Consider the following 24814-nt stretch of genomic DNA (forward strand, 5'->3'; position numbering starts at 1 on the left):
AAGATGAAAAGCACCGCTCCCAGGGACTTCTACATAGTGGGCACTCAGCTTGCGTCTCTGTTATGCATCCTGCTGTTGGTTAAGCTGTTGTGAGCTATGTCATCTCATGGAAGTGTTCTGTTTTTTTGTTGTTTTGTTTTTTTCCCCTTCCTTTTATTACTGCAGATATAATTTAATAGTGAATTAAATATTTAACTCTTCAGGGAAGAGATTATTTGTTTGTCTTTACTCCCAAAAGTGACCAGTACATGCTTAAGGACTAGTGGAAATCATATAGGAGAGGAACAACAGTAGCATAAGTTTTTAACAAATAACCTTCGAAACAATGCAGTTTTCCTGGATTTGCTGAAGCACAAAAAACAATCCTCTAATTTCCTCCCAAACTAGCAGTTTATTCATGCAGTACATTTATGTAACTAACCACCATCTTTACTCTCAGCAGGCACCATTCTTCTTCTTGTGTAATATCTGGAATGGGTCCCATTCCCTACCTTGCAATTAAAAATTCTTTAGAGTCACAGTGAAAGGGGAATATTGTTTTTAGATAAACATAACTGAAAGGTTTGTTGTTGACAGAGCTCCATTTTCACTTTTGTTTTAATGATATATATATGTGTGATATATATGTATGTATAGATATCTATATAATGAATAATATTCCCTGATAAACATAGCTTGTGTTAATGCTATACTTGACAGTGTGATGTTCAAAAGTTTCTAGACTTCTTAGACTTTAGGAAACCTTCTTATACTTTACTAAACAAGGAAGATTTACATAAATTATCAGTATTATTGGTCCAAAACCTAAAATTATCAGCAACTCCACTTAACCTCTTGCATGAAGTGGTCACTTAAAGGAACACTTTTTAAATCCCAGTTTTCATAGATATTGAAAAAATTAAGTTCATTCTGTTTGAATATTCCTTTCAAATTCCTTCTTAATTCCTATAGCCATCATCAACCATAAATGTAATAGTTTTAGAAGACATTATAGTGGAGAAATTGGTTTGAACCTAAAGTTCAGCTTGTACTAAAAAAAAAGGACAAAGTAAGGACAAAAGACAGGATCTACATATAACTTGCCCATGTCTTCTCTTTCAGCACAAATGTAACTGCTTATGCACTGACTGCACAATACATAGAAATAGAAATGAAAAAGAAACTGGTACCTACACAAATACTCTTTCTATCAGAAAGTTCTCCTGAGTAGGTAAAGAGAAGTTAAAATTTGCAGCTGTGGAAATATGGCAAGCAATTAGAAAAGGATTCAACTAAGGGAATATTTATCTGCAAATAATAGCTGCCTGCCAGAAAACACCAGAGTCAACAGTTCTGGTGCACCTGATATTTTTATAGTCTAAATTTATACAGGAAAAAGTGGCTAAACTATTAATGTTAGACTCAGTGAGACTTCACAGTATTTAAAAATGAAAGATAAGATATATTTTTTACCAGGGACTTGGGAGAATAGGGAAAATATTGAAGACAGTCTTTCTTTTAGAGTCAAGGACTGAGTTTTGCAGTTTCAGAAAACTGTCATATGTGAAAAAAAAATTGCTTAAAATTTAGACCTATGGCAAAACAATCAGAGGGGTGCTATTGCAGAAGCCAGGAAAAAAATCTTCTATGAAACTGTCAGAATTTTCCAGACAGACTACACTTCTGGATAGAGTACAGTACGCTGACCCCATGGACACAATAACGAATCCAAAATACTACATGAGTAAGCCCTCATGCAGAGTGAAGGAGGAGTCTACAAAAACAGCCCATGGAATTGCATGCTGTGTGGCAGAGCCAAATCAAGCCAGCATAACACCTGGCACTCGGAAAAAGAGGTAAAAGAAACTACTGTGTATTAGATCACCGTAAGAACAGCACAAACAGCAGAATGATGACTGCATGCTTTTCTAACAGGAATTTTTTCAATGGCACAGTGTACAGCAAAAAGTACAGCAAAAGAAGATGAAATTATTGTTGGCCTGAAATCAAATGGAACATTGCTTAATTTAGGATGGCAGAACTATGCAAAGCCATGGTTGTGCATACAACAGTGCTAATACTAGTTGTATTTATTCTGACAAAAAAAACCCTACATGAAAGAGATCAAAGATTTAAAATTGGGGCTTGTGGTTATGACCATATCCACTCTAAGTGATTACTAACACTAAATGCAAGGGCAAATAAATTGATACACTCTTTGTAGTAACATCAAGTGGAAAAACAATGTGTTGCATTAGTAAACTTTCATGCACTCCTTTTTTTTTTTAATCAAACAAAGGCTCCCTATGGAGGGACAAAAGCCCAGATTAACTGAAGAAAAGTCTAAGGATATCTTCCAGGGATACAGAAAAGCGCCTAACAGATCAAAAATTATTAATGAAAGAACACAGTCTTCTTTCTTATGACTCATTACAGCTTCAGTTCCCTTTTCCCAGGCATGATTAAAAGAGAAGTTAAGTTAACAGAGTGCTCTGCAAATCACAGAAAGAAGAATCAGTAACCACCAGCATATTGTAAAAAAAACAAAGACATATATCTCTGTCTAGTTTCTACCTCTGAACTTGATTCCTACCATCTTCAATGGCATATAATCTCAACAGGACTGATTGATATATTTTTTATTTTTATTTTTGTTTTTCCACTTGACACAGCTGTAGGTTTCTAACAAATATTCTGAGAAAAAACAAAATCTGAAATGCAGCACTCCCTCAGAGAGTTGCCATTTCCTCAGACTCTTCTTTGAGCTGTGCTTAACACACGAGACTTTCCACTGAAACGAGTGTCCTACATACCACATGCATGCAAAATGTTTTTAATGTGCAGAAGGTAAAGATCTTTTTACGTAAGAACAGCTGCTCCCTCATCATCTGTGAAAGTCATGTTATACAAGGTTTATCAGTGAGAGCTCAAACATCATGCAGACTAATCTGAAGCAGGCTCCCTGGCTTTGTGAGTTTATTCAACAAGGTGCTGTGGATGTGATCAAACTGCTTCCACAGTCCTCTCTCGTTTATACTGACAGGCTGTTGTTCAATGCCCTGCCATCTCCTTCCCTCACAATTCATTCATCTCTTTCCTATTGTTTCTATATCATCCCTTTTTCGTTGCCTTTCTTAGCTATATCCATTTGATTCTAGGCTTGGTAGGGTTACTACCAAACCCACCAACGAATTTATGTAACAACGAATAATTACACCATCATGGTTTTTTTTATACCTTTATCCTTTTCCTGCCGAAACTGTAGATCATGGGACCTTCAGGAGACACAAGATGTGGAATTCTGTTCAGAGACCTTTATAGATTCAGGGGCTCTTTTTCCTTCAAGTTTATGATTTTTTTTTTTAATTTAGTTTTAAAATGAGTAGTTATTTCGTAGAACTCTGACTTCTTTTATAATACAATTAGAGAAGAAAGTCAAGTTCAATTTTATATTTTTTGTGTAATTTGTGGGGTCATTTTGTTGGGTTTTTGTTTTCCTAAGTGTAAGTCCACTCCTAATTATTTGGCAAAAGAGCTTGACTATATGTCCAGGTTCTGATTATGACCTAACAACTGAAAACATAAGGCAAACAAAAAGGATGAAATTTATTATTATTTTTACTTGAATGCCTGACTCTTGAGTTTACAGTTATTAAGGCATTCCTGTTCCTAGCAGAACTGCAATAAACCCCAGGTAATACATAACCCAGGAAATTAAAGAAATTCCAATGGGTCGGCAGATTGACTTTTCAGTTTAAACCCTGAAGGACGCATGCATCATTAAAGATTTGGTCTTAGGTAAGAGTACCATCCCCATCTGGCAAAACAGATTACTATTTATTATGGCTGATAACAATTTGCTTATTATTTTACAGTTCACTTTTGATTTTGGCAAAGTTTTCTCTTCAAAATATTTTAAACAAAGAAGAACAAAAGTAGGGATGAAATTCCTCCAGAACAATCCCCTGAGATTATCACATAATGAAATTACATCAACAAATACAATCCCCTGCTTCCCATTCCCTGACAAGTCAAAATTGTAGGTTTCGGTAACCCCAAGAAGAGCAACCATGTGCTAGTTCCCACATGATTGCCGTATGCTCCTTCTGCAGTTTGTAAGGGTGTATTTTGCCAAAGCCTGCCAACAAGTGTTCCAAAATTTTCCTGAATTGTGAATCCTCCTTTTTGTTTTGGGAATAAATATTTGAGGTAGAAACCAGGCCAGAGGGAGCTAAATGGCCAAACTCCCACTGACTTCAATGGAGCCAGCATCTATTTCTGTCATACAGTGATTTTTTCTTTTTTTCTTGACTACACTAATACCAGAGGTGTTTCAGTAAAAACTAAGCCATCTTTGGAGCAAAGCTTGGATTTTTTTTAACTCTTTGATCACCACTTAAACTGCTGGTCATGATAAGGTGGTTGTTAGGTATTACCACAGTGCAATATTACAACAAAGTGAATGCGTACTCGGCACTGGTGAGGCTGCACCTTGAATACTGTGTTCAGTTCTGGGCTCCTCACTACAAGAAAAGCATTGAGGTGCTGGAGTGGGTACAGCACCACGTAGATGAGGCCCTCAGTGACATGGTTTAGTGGTGGTCTTGATAGTCCTGGGTTAGTGGTTGGACTTGATGATCTTTTCCAACCTATTTGATTCTATGATTTTATGGTTCAATTATTTATTATGCAATGTTTACATACTATATATAACAAAGGAAAAAGGCTTTATCTCAGGAAAATGCGGATGGAAGCTAATTTTTCTCTTATCCATAGGAAACAGCTATGAACTCTCTAGGCCTAAGTGATGTATTTAATACTTGGTGTATTTGTGCCTCTTTATTCACTGTGTCTTTCTTACTTCTTTTTTCACCTATGGCTAGATATCTTCGCACCCATATCAGGTCATGCTGAAAGCTGTAAATTCATACTTCATGTGCTCAGCCTTTTGTTTTTTATGGAGTGGGGGAGAAATTACATTTATTTTAAAAGAAATATCTTTTTCCTTCCACAAAAAAATTGAAGCATGGAAGAAGATATATTTTTGAATAAAAGTATCTGTTCCTGTGGCTCTGTTCCGGGCTGTCAGATTTCTGCCAAATCATCTCATATTAGCAGCATTGCCAGTACTATCTGTGGCCAAACGCTCCAGCACGTTCAGCACTTTTAGGTTGACCCTTAATTTTCCATCAAAGTACTTCTTGCCCTATACTAAATGTTTGTATGTCCTTTAAAAAAAATTAATATAGTGCCCCATCATGCCATCTGGGCTTTACTCAGGGTACCTAGTCCATGTGGCATGTTTTTGCCTAACATCGCTTCCTTTAATATCATTGCCTGCAGATGTTTTCCCTAGGTTTTTCTCATCTAGTTCCTGTTTTCATTGACCTCTAAATTCCCCCGAGTTTTTCATTTTATTTTATTTTGGTTTGCTTTAACTTTTGTTACATCCAAACCATACGGGGCACATTCTGAGGAAAGTAAACAGCATTGCTCTAAGGCTATTAACTTAGTTCTTTAAGTCTTGCATATAATAGAGTTATTGTGAAGTGGAAAAGGAGCCCAGGGGTATGGCTTGCCAGGTGCTATGTTGGTGTGTTATCCTCATTATTTGCTGTTGCTGTGGGAGACAGTAAAACTTCTCTTGCAAATTCTAATGTGTGGGTTTATTTTTTCTTCTTTACAGCTGCACAACAGTGTGGAAAAGTAATGCAGGTTTAAAATACTGGAAGCAGGGAATTGCAGAGCAGGATGTAAATGGGAAATGATATACTGGTACAAAATTTTTGCACCAGAACTATGGCCTTGTCATACCCTCCCACCTTATATCATCGTACAGACATTCCCACTGTGAAATCAGTATTTTTAAACACACAGTTGATAGATGCCATCCTTTCTAATTGAGAGACTTCCTGAATGTTTGAATAAAAAAACAGCTCTGTGTGTTTCCCCAAGGTAACATGATTGTATTCTGGAGAAAATATTGGCAAAGCGGAACAGGTTAATCCTATATACGTAGATAACTTCTGGTTTTGGTTAGGACTATAAGTTCCACTCTGAAGAGCTGTAGCAATTCTCTTAACATCAACTACTTAGAGAATATTTACATTGCACTGCCTAGCTGAATGTATTTCTATCTATTTCTAGCAAGAAATATTTCACATCAGATCATCAGCTGTGATAATTGTAGCTGAAAAAAATTTATCTAAAAGGCAACCATATATAAAAAAAATAAATGAAACAAAGAAAAAAAATATAAGACAGACTTTTAGCTGAAATAAATGACCGAGCAGTACAAAGCAGGATGCAGGATAAAAAATTCAAGTACCAATAAGCTGAGTCATTGAATGTTGGCTTAGAGATGTATGGAAAAGAAACCCACAGTAAAGCTAAGAGAAAAAAAATATGTAATTGGCAGTAGCAAATTCAGTTATTCAATTATTATGCAAAAAAACAATGAAAGAGACTAATCTACATAATTCAAGCTGTACCCCTCATAATAACGGGATTGATTCCCATATCCTAATATTGTGCAGGTAGCTGTATTATACTACAGGCTAAGATGACACAGGAAACCACACCCTGTGTGTATCCCATGTGTTCTCATAGCAGTTCTTATAACTAGAGCTCAAATAAAAGAGAGTTGGGGCCATGTCTTCCACTGGCCAATATATTTATTTTCAGAGAGGCTTATTGTTAGGGAAATACCCTGTTGAACCGTGAGTGACCTTTTCTACCTCCTCTTGAAAATGTGTTATTGCTAGCTAGCATACAAAATTAAAACCAGATATGCTCAGCTTTACATATACCCAGTGAAACCGTGTACAACACACGCTGCTTGGTTTCCTCAAGGTGATGTGCAAGAGGAGTCCATCAGGGAAAAAAACCACATCAAATAATAGCATTTTAAACTATCTTTTCACATCTTGTCCAGATTCCATAATGGAGCGGTGATGCCACAGATGCTGATAGACTTCTTTGCACTGTTTGATTACATAACTGACTGTGGAAAGAGTTGAATGTTCAGTTTGCTTCCAAGAAACAGACCTAAGTGTAATTCTGAAAATATTAAAATGTGCTTAATGTCAACGATAGTATATGCAACATAAAAAACTCTGGATTAGCAGCAACTGTTGTCTTCTTTTTCTGAAAACAGCATAATGGAATTAGTGGACGAAGATGCTCTATAGCTCCTTAGTAAAAAATATAAGTAGGTATTCTATCTGTATTTATATAGCCCGTTCTACCTAATTCACTGCACAAACATGCAGCACTGTAAATCTGAGAATTAGCAAATAGATGGAATTATAAGGTTCATTCTGATATGTATCATACCGGAAATCCTTCCTATTAGCTGTATTGCATTTCTGAAAGTAATGAGATTTTCTTCTCCCTTTTTATGTCATGTTTGTTTAAGAAATAAGAGAGTTAACAGTAATGTCCTCAGAGGCATATGGAGACCACCTATTACACGTAACAGAACTTTCACAGAGGCCTTTCCCTCCTGGCTGTACAGAGAGCTAATTTTCTTAGAGTTACCCTGAACATGCACAAGTCAATGCGGACTGATGAAATCCATCTGCGGGTCCTGAAGGAGCTGGCGAATGAAGTTGCTAAGCCACTGGCCATCATATTTGAAAAATCATGGCAGTCAGATGAAGTTCCCGATGACTGGAGAAAGGGAAATAAAACCCCCATTTTCAAGAAGGGGAAAATGGATGACCCGGGAACTACAGACCAGTCAGTCTCACCTCTGTGCCTGGGAAATCTTGGAGCAGATTCTTCTGGAAGGCATGCTAAGGCACATAAAAACCAACAAGGTGCGTGGTGACAGCCAGCATGGCTTCACTAAGGGGAAATCTTGCGTGACTAATTTGATGGCCTTCTATGATGGGGATATGGAACTGATGGACAGGGGTAGAGCAGTTGACGTCATCTACCTGGACTTGTGCAAAGCGTTTGACGCTGTCCTGCATGACATACTTGTCTCTAAATTGGAGAGACAACAATTTGATAGATGGACCACTTAGTGGATGAAGAACTGGCTGGATGGCCACACACAAAGAGTTGTGGTCAATGGCTCAATGTCCAGCTGGAGACCAGTAACGAGCGGTGTCCCTCAGGGATGGGTGTTGGGACCAGTCTTGTTCAACATCTTTGTCGGTGACATGGACAGTGGGATTGAGTGCGCCCTCAGCAAGTTTGCCGCTGACACCAAGCTGTGTGGTTCAGTTGATATGCTGGAGGGAAGGGATGCCATCCAGAGGGACCCTGACACGCTTGTGAGGTGGGCTGATGCCAACCTTATGAAGTTTAACCATGACAAGTGCAAGGTCCTACAGTGGGGTCAGAGCAATCCCAGGCACAGCTATAGGTTGGGCAGAGAAGAGATTCAGAGCGGCCCTGCAGAGAAGGACTTTGAGATGTTGGTTGATGAGACACTTAACATGAGTCAGCAGTATGTACTTGCAGCCCAGAAAGCCAACCCTATCCTGGGCTACATCAAGAGGAGCGTGACCAGCAGGTCGAAGGAGATGATCCTGCCCCTCTACTCTGCTCTTGTGAGACCTCATTTGGAGTATTGTGTGCAGTTCTGGTGTCCTCAACATAAAAAGGACATGGAACTTTTGGAACAAGTCCAGAGGAGGGCCACGAGGATGATCAGGGGACTGGAGCACCTCCCGCACGAAGATAGGCTGAGAAAGTTGGGGCTGTTCAGCCTGAAGAAGAGAATATTATGTGGAGTCCTCATAGCAGCCTACAGCTTTCCAGTATCTGAAGGGGGCCTACAAGGATGCTGGGGAGGGACTCTTCATCAGGGACTGTGGTGATAGGACAAGGGGTAATGGGTTAAAACTGAAACAGGGGAAGTTTAGATTTGATATAAGGAAGTTCTTTACTGCGAGGGTGGTGAGGCACTGGAATGGGTTGCCCAAGGAAGTTGTGAATGCTCCATCCCTGTCAGCATTCAAGGCCGGGTTGGTGACAGAACCTTGGGTGGCATGGTTTAGTGTGAGGCGTCCCTGCCCTTGGCAGGGGGGTTGGAACTAAATGATCTCAAGGTCCTTTCCAACCCTAACTATTCTATAATTCTATGATTCTACCCTGAGTCTAGATATTAAAGTTATGAGACAGCACCTATATAGCAGGAAGAATTGATATGGCTCATGATCCCTAACTGCTGGACGTAAGAGTATGACACTTCAAATTGCTACCCTTCCATACCAAGTTCCACTTACCAAAAAAATAGCTTATATCACTGAAGAAATGTGGTAATTTTTGGATAGATATATAATAAGTGCATACTATAAGACAAAGTAGGTGTTGATATGAGTACTTTTCTTAAGCGTATCTGTGTGTTCAGCTTATTGAGTTACAGAATTCTCTGTTCAGGAAAAAATGTTTAATGGTTGTGTGATGATGGTTGAAGTATAAAAGTAGCTTGAGAAAAACAAAATCAGGGGAAAAAAAAAAGGCAAAACCATAATCAAATGAAGCTAATAATGTTAGTTTTATGTGAACGTCTTGTTTTTCACAGCTTTCAAATAGAAGGGTTGTACTTGTTCTTGGGTGTGAATTATGAATGTTCACAGACGCTGCATATACCTCTGCAATAAAATAATACTTGTATTTATTATGTAGGCCTTGTTTAACTGTTTCAGAAGTTCTTCATCTGTTTGGTCTAGTACTGCATTTCATTTTCTAGATTGGCCATCAAAAGACATCAAGAGACATTAAAAAATAATAATAATTTTTAAATGTTTCATTCCTAAAACCATTTCCCTAGTGATCATCTGAGATCTTCATTATTACTTCACAGGCATTGATCCTTGTTAACAACAAAATCAGCAAAATAAGCCCGCAAGCTTTTACTCCTCTGAAGAAACTGGAGAGACTTTACCTGTCCAAGAACAACCTGAAGGAACTCCCAGAAAACATGCCAAAGTCTCTTCAGGAGATACGGGCTCATGAGAATGAGATATCCAAGTTGAGGAAAGCTGTCTTTAATGGACTGAATCAAGTGATTGTCTTAGGTATGAGCATAAAAAATTATAACAAAAACAACTCAGTGTTCTTTCAAGATGTTGTTTTTTAGCTCAATCAGTGATTTTTGGTAGAAAACAAAGAAATGTTCCAATAAACTGTCCTCCAAATTAGCTTTGACCTGAAGGATATAAGTACCTGCACTGCAGTACAGCTCATGACCATGTTTTGTTGGCAGAACTAGGCACCAATCCAATCAAGAGTTCAGGCATTGAAAATGGAGCTTTTCAGGGGATGAAGAGGCTCTCCTATGTCCGTATCGCAGACACCAACATTACTAGCATCCCGAAAGGTAAGAAATTCAATTAATATTTCAGAGATTTGCAGAGGTATTATATTGCAACTTCTAGTCAGCTGGAAAAAAAAAATGGTTATGGAAGCCTTTTGAGTCAGTCCTGAGAGTAGCCATTCCTTGAGTATTTCTCCTTTTTTGGTTAGTTGGCTTTTACTGGTTTGAAAAAAATTATTTTCAATTATGAGAAGCTCCACAATAGGTGCACTGTCAAAAGCAAGCCATTTTATGTTATTTTGCTTTACTTGTCTCATAGCTGAAATATAAAGTGGAAGAATGTTTTCACCTTCCAACCCTGGCTGGTGAAACTGATCAACATTACACAGATGTATACTCATGTAGTATTAACTGAAGTTCTACAAACATAAAATCAGCCATCCACAAGTCTCTGGGTTTGAAGCCAAAAATACTATTCCTATAAACCCCAGAAACATATGCTATTCTTGAAATTACTTTATTGCAAATTGCTGCTAAAGAAGAGCAGTTTCAATCTAACCTATTAAAAAACAAACAAAAATACAAGCCAGAATGGTTCCAATCCAGAGGAAATTATATTGTTTATTCATACTTTAGTCAGCAGATTGTTTTGAAATAGATGAAAATTTTTGAAGGTTAATACTAGTTGTTATTTCTTTCTTGCCACATTTCCTGGTTTTGGATGTTCCTTTGAGGGACCTCCAATAGGTAAAATATTTTTTTTCTATTTTTTTCCCTGATAAATAGAATTTGCAGATTATTATGTGCCTTACCCGAAATAACATTAAAATTATTTTACCTCATCTTTATATTCTCATTTTCTGCTGCTGCTATTTGTTTAATAGCTAGGTGTAAAATGTGTGTAGACTTTTTATGAGGATAGTCTGGTTAAATGAAGGCACTTTTACACAATTATATGTGTACCATTTATATAATCGTGAAGGCTAGAATTCATATCTGAGAAGAAATTCATTTAGCTATTTTTAAAGAATTAACTGTTCAATAATTGACTTCAGGAGCTTAGTCTTATTTCATGACAAATATGTTGCTAGTTTCCATGATTGTGTAAGTTCCTTGCTTCATTCAGTGACTTGTTCTTGGCACTGTCTAGTAAATACATTTTTGTTACTGTAGAAGTTCCTCAGTATAACACAAGTCTTTTTAAAAAAATAATAATCCAGTTTTATCAAAATTAAATTGGTGTGCTCTCTTTCAGGCCTCCCCCCATCCCTTACTGAACTTCACCTTGATGGCAACAAAATCAGCAAAATTGATGCTGAAAGTCTGTCTGGACTCACCAACTTGGCAAAGTAAGAATTATTTTCTTCTTTTCAAATAAAATATTGGTTGAAGTTGCAACCACTACACACACAATTAGAAAACATCATTCTGGGCTTCATGAGTGTTATTCTCATTGAAGCAGTACAAAATTTAGCAGCAAAAGCTTGTAAGGATTTGTGTACTTAAGAAAAAAAATTATTTATTTATTTATTAAAAAAAACCTCATGCACCATAAATTAAAAAGTGTAATTTTTTTAGGGTGATTGCACCTTGCTAATCTGTGAATATGTTCTTGAGTGTTTTCCTAACTGTATGAAATGTAAGGAGAATTCCCAAAGATCAGTCATAAATATACAGAGTTATTTGTGAATTAGTTCACGATAGATAACATGACAAAATAGTGAAATGGGACTTTATTAAAAGTTATTTTAATACTATGATACTTTGAAACTTTTTTTACGAAAATAGTAGTGTAATTGACCATTAATCAGATTATTGAATCTAATTCCTTGATCTTCATCTTAATCATTCTGCTTGTCATAGTCAAAGAAATCAAAGAAAGATTACTGAAAAACAGGAGTTAAGTTTACCACTTGGCAAAACACACTGGACATCAATGTAGTGCAATGAAGTACATAGTAACTTAACACTTATCTAGAATCTGGCAACTCCAAGTGATAAATCTTTCTAGAGGTTGTAAAGTAAGACATTTCAACTCACGTTTGATGTTCAGATTTGATTCATCCCCAATTAAAAAGAAGCTGCCCCTGGATTTTAATGAAAAAGTAAAAATACCATAATTATGAGTTAGGAGACTATGAAGAGTGGTGTGGAAATGCAAAGCTTCTCAAAGTAGGTTTTAAGCTGTTCTGTTTCTCTGGATTGTTCTTAGGCAGGCAACCTAAGCATAGTCAGAAATCCTGGTTTGCAAAGTTGAAAAGTAAGTCAGAATACAGACTGGTGAAAAAAAGGAACACATTGGACATAACAGAGCAGACAGATGTAAATCTTCAGGAACATCAGTACAGGGTCAGAACACTCTCCTCCTGGATCATGTCAACTCATGCTCAACAGTCTAATAGCTGCCCTAAAGTACAGACCTAGAGAAACAAGTCATTATTGTGTGTTAAGGTGTGTTTTGAACTTTAAAATGTTCCACACAAGAGCTTGGTGTAGATCTAATGCTCATTCTCTTTTGAGTTCTTCAGTTATAGAAGGCCAGCAACATACATCCTTTTTGTTTAGTTGTTTTCTTTGTAAAATTACTCTAAAGTCTTTCAAAAGTCTTCATATAGTGCTTCTAATAAATCTCATTAATGTAAAACGTACAAAGACTTTGCTGGTTACATGCAGAAATGAGCCTCAACTGAAGTTTCTAATGTTTATAACCTATTAAAGTTTACTGAAAAGATGTATCTCCATACAGTGGGAATTGCATCAAGCCCAACGATGTTGGGCAGTGTGAAGTTTGTTTTTAAGAAGTGAAAATGGGCCAGCAGGGTTGCTGGAGACAAAAGAAAGTGTAAAATATTTGAGGATTTCTTCAATTTTTAGACATGTTTTTGATGATGCCCTTCAATGGTTTAGAACACCGTGACTAAATCAGCTAAAACGCTGGAGAAATGTTACCTATTGACTAATATAAAAGGAAGCAATATGCCAATATATTAAACAAGACTGATTTTTCAAATTCTTCCCTTCTTTTTTCCCTTGGGAAAAAAAAGAGAGATTATATTCTTTCCAAACAGTCTTAATCACCCTGTATTTTACACCCTAATCTTGATTTATTTCATTTGTAAACATAGCCCCAAGTGACGGAGAGTTTGTTTATAACACATTTAGATGAAATGTAATTACATATAATTTTACTGCTTATGGGAGTTAGACTCACTTTTCTACAGACTCCTCCAATTTCACTCTTTCCCTTAAAGACTTTTCCTGCATGAGCTAATGCAAAGTTGGATCTTGTCCATCGCTATAGTATATGTACTTTTGCTTCAATAGACCAGTATGAAGTCAGACCTGCTTTTTTCATGCTGATCTCCCCATGTGTGACACATCTGCTTGTAGGCCTGCATATAAAGCAAGTATATATATTTAGATATGTGTCAACCAAGAATTTATAGCCTTCTGCCAAAGTGTTGTTTTTTGGGGGTTTTTCTGAATCTTATTAAAGACATTCACTATGAGAACCCATCACTGAAGTCCTTTATAGACGTTCTGTAGATCTTCAAGCCAAATTACTCTGTAGGATCAAATCCTACATGTACTCAACTCAAAAGTAAAATGCTATAATAATTTTTAAATATAAATTATATATTAATATAAAGTCATATAAATTAATAAAAATTATATTAAATTTATTTTAAAATTATTATGAAAATTCTTCCAAACTCTAGAAAATATATGGGATACTGGGAACCGATTTTTGACTGAAATAAATCCCTGTTAATGTCAGTGGGAGATCTCACTAAGCTCTCCTTTGACATTAAATATTTTGACAACATTACAATGTTTGAATGAGCATGATATGGCTATTTGTATTATATATAATACTGGTTAACAAGAGATTTCTTTGTTTATTTTTAAAAGGAAAAGTATAAAATATACTTCCATTCTTGGATAGCGTTATTTCTGGAAACATCTCTGCCATAAAGATCAAGCAAGAATTTTTAGTTCTGTGATTCTATACAAGGTCGAGATTCTGACTTTCGAATCTGGCACAAGCCACATAGAATTGCAGGTAGTAGATTACTGTTCATAAGACTTTCTTTAAAAGTACTCATCCATAGCAAATTATTTTATCATAAAGCCTCCTCTGTTTAAAGGGTGGCTACAAAGAAGATGAAGATTACCATTTTATAAGAGGTCCCATGGAAAAGATGTGGGCAAGGGCACAAATTACTCTTGGGGAGATTCCAACTGGACACAAGTGGAAAAGTTTTCACAATGAGAACAACCAGCCATTGGAATAGTCTCCCCAGGGAAGTGGTGTATTCCCCAAAACTGGACACTTTTAAGATTCGACTGGACATCTAGTCTTGGTCATGCTTTGCCTAGAAAGATTGGACCTGATATTCTATGATTCTGATTACCTATTTTAAATTCTTGAATTGATTCAGTTATTAATAAATCTCAGAGTATTTTTTTCCCTCAAAATTAAAAAAGATTGCTTAAAGAAAAGATAAAGCAAACTAGATGAAGTAAGTTTAGCCTTTATAGAAATAATTTTCTCAAAATTATACTCCTGATGATGGCAACATCTGCAGAATTACTACTGAATTCCTCACGGCAACACAGGGCACTGTAACTTAGGAGTTTCTTGTAAAAATTCTGTAGTTAAGTAGTTGCAAACCAAAATAGTATTAATACAGACTGGAACCTAGGAGATATCCCACTTCTATCTCCTGCTGAATAGATCATTACTTATGACTTGGCTCCTGTTTCCAGCCTGTAACATGTCTCTAACTATATAAGTATCTGATAAGGATGGGCCAGAGATTTAAACTTAACAGTTCTGATCACCCTGGTTTATGTAGTTTGACAAAGGAATTTACATCCAGTGTTTCTAAAGTCATACAAGAAACTCTTATTCAGCTTTTACAGAAAGACTGGTGCCAATGTACGTACACAGTATGTGCTTACAGCAGGATTCGTCATGTAGCTCATGGAAGCATGCAGTACCATGAGCACATGTTGAATGAATATAACAATAATTATGATAGTTCACATTGGATGTCAAACATTTAAACAAATTTATCTAAACTAGTTCTAAGTGGTGACTCTGTACCTCGTGTAATACTGAAAATTAGCTGGTCTAGTCTACAACAGTGATATAAAGAAATAACTAACCCAAGAAAGATGGTTATGTGAGCAATTTAACCTATTTGTTTGTTTGTTTGTTTCAGATTGGGTCTCAGCTTCAACAGCATTTCTTCAGTTGAAAATGGTTCTCTTAACAATGTACCTCACCTAAGAGAGCTCCATTTGAACAACAATGAACTTGTCAGAGTACCTGGTGGGCTGGGTGAACACAAATATATCCAGGTACTTATAATATGGCTTGTGAGAGCAATAGTTGAAAGATTCCTAATGGTATTTGTGTGGTTATTCAGTCTTGAACAGAAATATATAGAGTATTTGTGAAAAAGTAACTTGATGAATGTTTCATAAACTATTGAATAGGCGTGGAAGAGTTGCATATGACAAGACGACTCTTATTCTGATTTTTGTGTGGATGTGGCTATGGAGGTGTATAGATGTGGAGATGTGCATTCATTGTCTCTGTGTGTCTGAGGGGACACAACAAAGATGGAATTATGTGTACTTCAATTTCTTTTTTAACTCAAAAAATGCTTTCAAAGAACATTTCTTCTGTTGATTTCTTTTTTTTTTTTTAATTCTACCCAATCACATTTGCAACTTTTACCAAGAACCTTCCCTTTGTTGTCTCACAAAGCTGTGCCTTCAGGATAACAAAGAGACACAAATATGCATTTCACATCTGCAGTATTTTTTGTCTGTGTGGCTGGGTAGCTAGAAATATGGCCTCTTGGAACCAATTAAAATCTGTCTTCATGTGGACTAACATTTTACGAACAAAACCCCCAAAGAATGAAGACTCTCATATGTAAATCATCTCTTGCATGTAGCTTGGGAATACTAATCAGAAATGGTGACTCCCAAGCAGAGTAATATTCATGAGCTATCTTAAATTATCATTAGTGATTACTTTGGCTCTGAGTCCTGTACAGTTCTACTCATGAGAATGAAAGCATCAGAACTAGAGAGAAATCAATTAGCACCAAATGCATTCTTTATTCAGAAGCACATGCTTCTGAACCACAGCACTGTATTAATAATTCCACATCTTTGACTCCTGTTTGGCTGCAGTATGCTCAATTAATAGAAATGTTATTAGATTGCCTTGCACATTTTCTGCTCTTTCTGTAGAAATAATTTCTAATTGGTAGGTATTTCAAAAAGTAAGAAGAATCAAGCATTCATTTGGAAAAAAGGATATATTGTTACTCCATATAGCATTGCACAATACCTATCAAGTATTTGACACCAAATCATTTATCTTATTTGTCACAGTAGCTCTATTTCTCACTTCTGTACTTGCATGCTTTTCAGGTGGTCTATCTTCATAACAACAAAATTGCTTCAGTTGGAATCAACGACTTTTGCCCTCTTGGCTACAACACCAAAAAGGCTAGCTATTCTGGTGTGAGTCTCTTCAGCAACCCTGTGCAGTACTGGGAAATCCAGCCCTCTGCTTTCCGATGTATCCATGAACGCTCTGCCGTACAGATTGGAAATTACAAATAGATGTCTAAAGATGGGGTTTGGTTGTGTTTCAGCTAAAGTACCTGTTGTTATAGGCCTGTTCAAAAAAATGGTTGCTAACAATTAATGCCAAATACCAGAAAGTTCACTTTAAAGTGGAGATGATCCATTGATGTACAATAAACGAATCATTACAGATGTACAAGATCAAGCATAACATCAAAAGGAATTGCCGACTGTGCTTTAAACTGATTTATTTCAGCCTTCTTTTACAGCATGCTTTCTGTGGTATTTTTCAGTTTGCTGAATGCTACAGGTTTTCAGATTCCACTGTATATGAGATTCGGAGTAAATATTTGTCAAGCTATGATATTAAAAAAAAAAAAAAGAAGATAGTGATTAAGGATATTTTTATAGCCACACACACAAAAATAGTAGAGGAAATAAGGACTCTCAAATCATCTTGAGACCTGAGAAAGTGAGAGTTACCTCCTTTAAATTTATTTCAAGCCCTTGAGGTTTAAAAATATCCACTATAGCACTAAGCCAATTCTGAATGTATCTGTTTAGCAGAGCAAATAAAGTTGTTGCTAATGTTATTATTTTGGAAAAAAAGACAATAAATTCATATTGTACACATAGTTCTCTAAAGTTTGCCATTCTTCTAGAGCAATGCTATTAAGGATTAGCTTAACATAATCCTACTGAACAAAATAATGAGTAGTCTGCAGTACAAAACCTGTAACCTCTATCTGGAGCTCAATGACTAAATTTCTCTAGGGCAAATCCCTCTCACCTTAGTCACAAGAGCAGTTATAATGACTTCAGTGAGACTGCCTTGCACAGTAAGGTATTAGGGTTTAGTCATTGGTATCAATCCATGTATATATCTAAACCAAAACCAATAGCAGTTCACTGTTCACTTGTACTGCATTGTACATTTGTCAGCATCCTTTACTGTTTTTGTTTTTTAAACAATGTTTTTAATTGCCAAGTAGAGATATGCAAGCTTCCCATGTGATGAATTTGTGGAATTTAGGTTGTAAGAAATAAAGTGTAGCAAAATATGAAGTGAAATAACTGCAAGACCTAGCTGGACATTACTGGGACATCATTTGTAGAAGTGTCTTCTTAGAACAATTTGAAGCCCTCTGCTTCAACAATTTGAAGCCCTCTGGGATTCTTCAGTCCATATCAGTGGGTAGCAAGCACATCAAAGGTAGGCTGCACATTTCTACTATCAATCTACAAAGCTAAATATATACTCAATAAAAATGTCACCTTAAAAGAATCTTCTGCAGCCTTTTAATACTCCTAGGTCAATCTCTCTAATTTGTAAAACTTATATGTCATTTATATTAAAGAATAATGTAATACAGGCAAACTCCAAAGTGTTTGTCTTTATTTTCTATTTTGATAGAATAACTGAATACAGTGTGTCACAACGTTAATCATTACTAAGTCATGTAAACCGAACATCTTTGTAATGGTGATAGCTAAAATAGGAGCAAATTGTGTGAAATTCACTTCCCTCAAGACAATTTTTCATGCCTAACACTCATAGGTTTTTTTTCTATAAAATTCATATATTTTCTTTATAGCTGTCATTTCTACAGGTAGTAAATAATCGGAAGCAATTGTGAATCACTAAAGCCATTACACATTAAAAAACATGCTTACATTCTTGTTAGCTGTCTTCTTCTTGTAGTAGTCACTGATTTTCCCCATTTGCATCTGTGTTTTCTTCTGGGTTTCACATTTTCTGAGTGTTTTTTTTTAAACAAAACTAGCAGTATGTGATATCCTTCTGTCACTGGAGGGAAAACCCTCCAGAAAGCAGTTGGATCTTTTCCTTTTGGTTCTTGGTTGGATATTTGCTATCATTTAAAGACAGATTTGATACAGAAAGACAAGCACTGGCATTTCAAAAGAGAACAAAGGCATTGTCTTAGCCTGAACAACTCCACAGGGTTTGTATGTTCAAATTAGATACAGCTAAAAACTTACAGGAAGAGGTTTATTCAATAAATGATAACAATCACTTGTTACGTAAAACTTCATATTACATAAAACTTCACATAACATATATATAAACTTTCCATTTCTCCCTCCATGGCTTTCAAGTCTCTACATACTAAGGCTTTTCTTTCAAACCAGAAGCAACTTTAAGTCCAGAAAAAAATACCTGAGCCTGATCCTCCTCTGTAATACATGTCCCACATGTATGCCTCACACCAGGCTTGCTGCCCTTTGTGCTAATGTACAAGTTATTCCTCATAAAATAGAATTATCAAACCATAAAATAGTTTGTGTTGGAAGGGACCTTCAAAGGTCATCTAGTCCATACCCCCTGCAATGAGCAGGTTACATCTTTGAATGAGATCAGGTCACCCAGAACCACATCCGGCCTGGCCTTGACTGCCTCCAGCGGTGGTGCATCCACCACTGCTCTGGCAGCCTGTGCCAGTATTTTACTATTCTCATTGTAAAGAACTTTTTCTTCATGTCCAGCCTGAATCTCCCCTCTTTAGTTTAAAATACATTCTGTGCTAATAACCAGGGGCTGCAAAGTTTACAGGATGTTCCTAATTCCCAATCCTGTGCAATAAAACTGAATAAACAAATCCTATAATATGAGACTTCAGCAAGATCACGACAAATTCAAAAGGTAAACACATTGTTAGCTTCCCATAAATTGTGCAGCCATACCTACAATGTCTGACCAACAGAACCCTCTCCATATACAGCATCTGCAAAGACTTCAAAGCAGTGGGAAACCCTATACTTTTAAAACTGTTTTTCATATAAATACAGAACAGATGGCTCTTCTACTTAAAAAAAAAAAACAAAACAAAACACAAAAACCAAAGAAAAAAAAAAGAAAAAAAAAGAAAAGAAAAAATGAAAGAAAAAAAGAACAAACCCAAACAAACTATAAACAATTGGGAAGAAAGAAATAAGAGAGCTAAAGTAGAAAGCCTTTAGGCCGAAGATTGCATCTCTGATCCTTCCATAAAGTACAAAGATGGTAAACAGTCACAATCTCAAACACATAAGGAACTAACTTGTTGCTTTCAAGTACAGCCATCCTGCATCTCATCCTGCATCTCATCCTATACAGCAAGCAAGGGTGTGACTATCTCTTGGGTGTGAGAATAGACCCTCAGAGGAAGCCTGAAACAAAACATATCCTAATAATCAGAAAAGTCAAGTCAGTGTAAACAAGAGATATAAGAATAAATAGTTGTTTGACAGATCCTCAGCTAAAAGATTGTGTTAAAGACAGAAAAATAAAATTATAGACAGTAATGTATTTTCTGCCATCTTAAATTCATAATGCCTGTGATTCATCACACTACTCAGGAACACGCTTAATTAAACATTTGAACTTCCCTTTTTCTTATTTAAAGTGCTTTTCACAATTATGGACAGTATTTTCTACTACTTTTTGCTATCTAAATGTATCATTCTTCCCCTAGTTGTGAATATTATTAAAGTGTTAATTAAAATTCCTATAAGAGGTTTTTAACTGAATTGACTAAATAAGTTGGAAATGAAAATGATGTGTTGCAGACGTGATGCTTCTTTAAGTTTTTACTGCAGTTTGATGTCAACCCTGTAAACTTATTCTTTTGCTTTCTTTGTATCCTTCCCACATTATTTTCTTTTTTCAATTAATAATATCCCTCAAGTTTAGGTTTTCTAAAAGTACATTCACATTTTTTGTTAGCAAAAGCATATGTTGCTAAAGAACATTATTTTTCAAAACTTGACTACAAATCAGTTAGTTCTTTCATACTGCCCTGGCCTTTTAAGGCCAGAAAGGAGCTGGCTGGTTTCTCCTAAAGTGCATCAGGTTATGGATAGTTGTCGGATACTATGCTGATGTATCAAATACTGATGACATTAAATGTAATTTAATTTCCAGGAAAGGATCAACTCTTAAATCCCTTGCATCAGTGTGTTGTTCTGCTTTCCAGCTCTACAGATCTTTTTTCAGTTCCCTCCTCAAACTGCTTCTCAAATCCTCTAAACACAATGTCTGGCAACAGCATTTTGGCCCATAACCTGGGGTTTTGACCTGTTAGTGAACCACTCTGTTGTAATCTCTTTCTGCTTATGCTTGTTATTTTTTGAAACAGATAGTGTCATCCAGCTCACAGTCATACATGCAAATTAACAAAAAGCTGAGAAATTGCTTTTGTTTGATGTAATCATTAATTTCATATATCTTTAATATCATAAGCAAAGTAACTAGAAAAGATTGCAGAAGACTGATCCCACCACTACTCTGAAGTGCCATCTAGTGTCACTGAGGGACAGTACAAAGTTACTGGTCACTAATTGTGAAAACCAGTAGGAAAGACGCTCATGAAGTTTTATGAAAAGAAGCTACACAAATTCACATACTTACTTTAGCCTTTTTGTACATCCACAGTCAAATTTTCTGGCTTTGCAGATGGATGTGGTTTCACTCATCCTGTCTGAAAGTACACATTGCTCTGAAGTCAGTTTTTCTACAGGGACTGGCCTATTTGTTTTCTTTTCAAACGAGTTTGCCTTATTTTCCATGGTCATTACCAAGCTATTGCTAGGTGGTTTTTTCTATTTCAAATTTTAAACTAGCAAAGGGGTTTAGTCAGCGCTAATTTAGTTGGGAGCAGTTTGTTCAGTAAAAAATAAATCAGTAAAGTAAGGAACATGTTAGTGAGCAGTCTGCACAGCACTGAAGAGGAAACATGGGCTGTCAGATGTTCAGTATTAAGTGCATCATCTTCAAGCTAAAATAGTGGAACTAAAAATAGTTGATAAATTTTAGCATAAAATATTATTCTAACAGTGCTCCAGCAGCTCCAGCTGCAATAGAACAAAGTATCTGTGCATCTCCTGAAAAGGCACAAAGGCTGTTTTATTGTTTGAATTAGATTCAACACAAACAAACAGCTAGGCTCATCAATGGATACATTTAAAGTGACATAAACCATCCTTTGGCCTCCTGCCCCTTTTCCTGCTCTGGAAGTTCAGGGCTGTTAGTGTACCGTGCGTGCCTGAGGATCGGTCTGGATGCAGACACTACAGAGGGCTGCTTTCCCTGCCTGTTGAATTCCACACTTCCCTTTCTGAGGTACAAAGATGTGGTTTCTTCCAAACTGCTTTGTCAGGCTGCTCTCTTACTCAGTGTGTACGTTATGCTGCCTGAAAGCTTTGGAGATTACCTCTATGTGGGTGTCTTAAGTCAGCAGACCAGAAGAATGTTAATGCTGTGTTACTGCCTGATTAACCAGGACTTAAATCTGTGTCAGAAAAAATGGCAAAACTATGACAAAATATATTGGTTTAATTATATATATATATACACACACACCTTTTTAGACTAAAAAATATAATAAAGGGGACTAATAAAATCAGGGAATCTGCAGCGATGGTCATGTTTCTGAATCCACACATACAGCTGCAGCAGGCAGTACAATGAAGAACGTTTTGGAAATTGACAAATATTGTATTTCTTGCATCTACAAATATTTATCAACATGAATAGTTACAATGTTTTCAGTCAAAGGAACTGAAAGCTGCAGATGGGTACTCAATTTTGAAGGGAACTTAAAATAATGCCACCCACTGTCTAAATATAACAGGCACTTTTCAAACAAACAAAAAACTGCTGAACCCACCTTCTGTTTCACCCAGAAAAACTGACCCAAAAGGTACTGTCTTTGGTTAAAACCCAGACAAAGACAGAGAAGACAAATACTTGGTAATTATGATTTCTGGTGATAAATGGCATGATATTTTATTTATATGCACAAATATTAATTGTTAAATTTTGTTCTTCCTAGTATTTGGCAGAATGGACAATAGAATATGTACTGGTTTATTATACGCAAATGGTTACAATTTACTATAATTTTTATTTCCATAGCTGACACGAAATCAATCAAAATTCCATATTTTTTCCCAGCTCTTTATGTTATTGACTCAACAGCATTGAGGTATATAGTTTTTGATAAATCATACTTACATCTTTTATTAATTTTTCAACTATTGCATTAAACTACGCATTATATTTGAATGAAAAAGCCTTAAGGATTTTGCTGCTATTTTTGCAAACTTCAGGTTCGGACAAGTTACATTATTGCTTCCAGATGAAGATATAATTGAGATGAATTAAGCTAGTGCTTCTCCACACTGTAACTTTATGAATGTGTTCAAATTCCAATATAAAGACATAGAAAATAGGGATCATGTGTCTACTACTAAATGCACATTAGAAAGCCCTTTCAACAGGAAATCTCATAATCAGCTAAGTTAATCATGCAGTATTCTGCTGATGAATCCTTTAATCTTTTAATTTCAAGGTATTGAATCTTCACTGGAATCAAAAGATTATAAAAAATAAACTAAAATCCAGAATGCAGGAAAAAGAAAATAAAAGGAATTTCAAAATGCATAAAATAATCTTGACATGAAAGACAGAATAATTCTAAATATTGCTTGGCTATGTTAGAAACTCCAGACAAGTGAAATGCTTCAGAAGGCTTATTTGCTTCTGAGAATAATCCTTCAGAGTTTTGTCCATCCACATCATTCTAATGTGGAAGGAGAAAGTGGATATGTTGCAATGAAGTCCTGAAACGAAGCACTGTCTTTGAAGTGCTGGCTAATGGAGAGCAATTTAGAGGTTCTAAGCCTCAGGTGATTTAATATTTAATCATGTCATTACCAAAATTAAACAAAAATATTAACCTTTTGGGTGGTTTTCTCTTTTCTGTCCCTTACTGCTCATTTCTAGCACCAAGTTCTTTAGAGACTTGCCAATCATTTTTGATATATAGTAGGAGTTACTGCATGTGTAGGCTACAGGGATATACAGAAGATTGTGTGAATTTCTTTTCAACAGATGCAGATAATTGGATTGTTCTGGAAGAAGTTAAGTATTTGGACTCTTTACTGCTGTCAAAGGACTAAATTACTGTGAAATGTTAGCATTTCCTTTGAACTTCCTTGTCAAACTTCTGACAGGATTGTTGTGTTCCCTGCATCTTATGCAGTGGAAATGTGCTCACACTATGGAAAAAAACAACCGCACAATGATTTTAGATTCTTGTGCAGAGCTGAAAACAGAAAGAGGCAGCAGGAACAGGAATTGGAGAAGATTTCCCATTTACCAAAGCTCTGCCTTACAAAGGAAGCTAAGGGGATGCCTCCCACCCACTCCACCTTTCTTCACAGTTCAAGTGAGAGAGGGGAAATAAAAGATCTTTCTAGCTACTTGACTACATCACGGACAGCTTTTGGGCTGGTAGGAGAGCATGTGCAGTAGTACATGAACATATGTGAATGTCATGAAGGTTGAAGCAATCTCAGTATCAGTACAGACTGGGTGATGGATTGAGATCATCCTTGCAGAGGACTTTGGTATACTGGTGGATGAAAAATTGGATATGAGTTGGCAATGTGTTCTTGCAATGAAGAAAGCCAATCACATATTGGGCTGCATAGCAAGCAGTATGGCCAGCCAGTCCAGTGATTCTTACCCCCTACTCAGCTCTGATGAGAACCCCATCTGGAGTGCTGCATTCAGCTCTGAGGTCTCCAGCACAAGGGAGACGTGGGCCTATTACACTAAATCCAGAGGAGGGCTACAAGAACTATCAGAGGGCTGGGATACCTCTCCTAGGAAGAAAGGCAGAGAGAAATGGGCTGTTTAGCCCAGAGAGGAGAAGGCTCTAGGTAGACCTCATTGCAGCATTTCAATATATAAAGGAGGCTTACAAGAAAGGTGGAGAGACAGGTTTTGCCAAGGGGTAATAGTTTTAAACTGAAAGAGCATAGATACAAGGATATAAGGAGACATTCTTTGTAATGAGGATGTTGAGACTTTGGAACAGGTTGCCCAGAGAAGCTGTGGATATCTCATCACTGGAAGTGTCCAAGGCCAAGTTGGATGGGGTT

At 36.4% G+C, this 24814-nt stretch overlaps 1 protein-coding gene across 1 annotated transcript in view; it reads left to right on the forward strand.

Moving 5' to 3' along the window:
* The window catches only part of DCN (decorin), a gene marked incomplete at its 5' end in the record, with an annotated part of 36063 nt that extends 18782 nt beyond the window's left edge, over nt 1-17281 (forward strand). The window contains 5 exons of the mRNA XM_080628810.1: nt 9800-10013; nt 10202-10315; nt 11508-11601; nt 15481-15619; nt 16709-17281. Coding sequence (XP_080484936.1) covers nt 9800-10013; nt 10202-10315; nt 11508-11601; nt 15481-15619; nt 16709-16903 — 756 coding nt within the window. The 3' untranslated portion in view covers nt 16904-17281. The remainder of the gene's footprint in view (nt 1-9799; nt 10014-10201; nt 10316-11507; nt 11602-15480; nt 15620-16708) is intronic.
* Between the last annotated feature and the right edge of the window lie 7533 nt (nt 17282-24814).

The sequence above is a fragment of the Psittacula echo genome (genome assembly GCF_963264785.1).
Source record: "Psittacula echo genome assembly, chromosome: 1".
NCBI lineage: Eukaryota > Metazoa > Chordata > Aves > Psittaciformes > Psittacidae > Psittacula > Psittacula echo.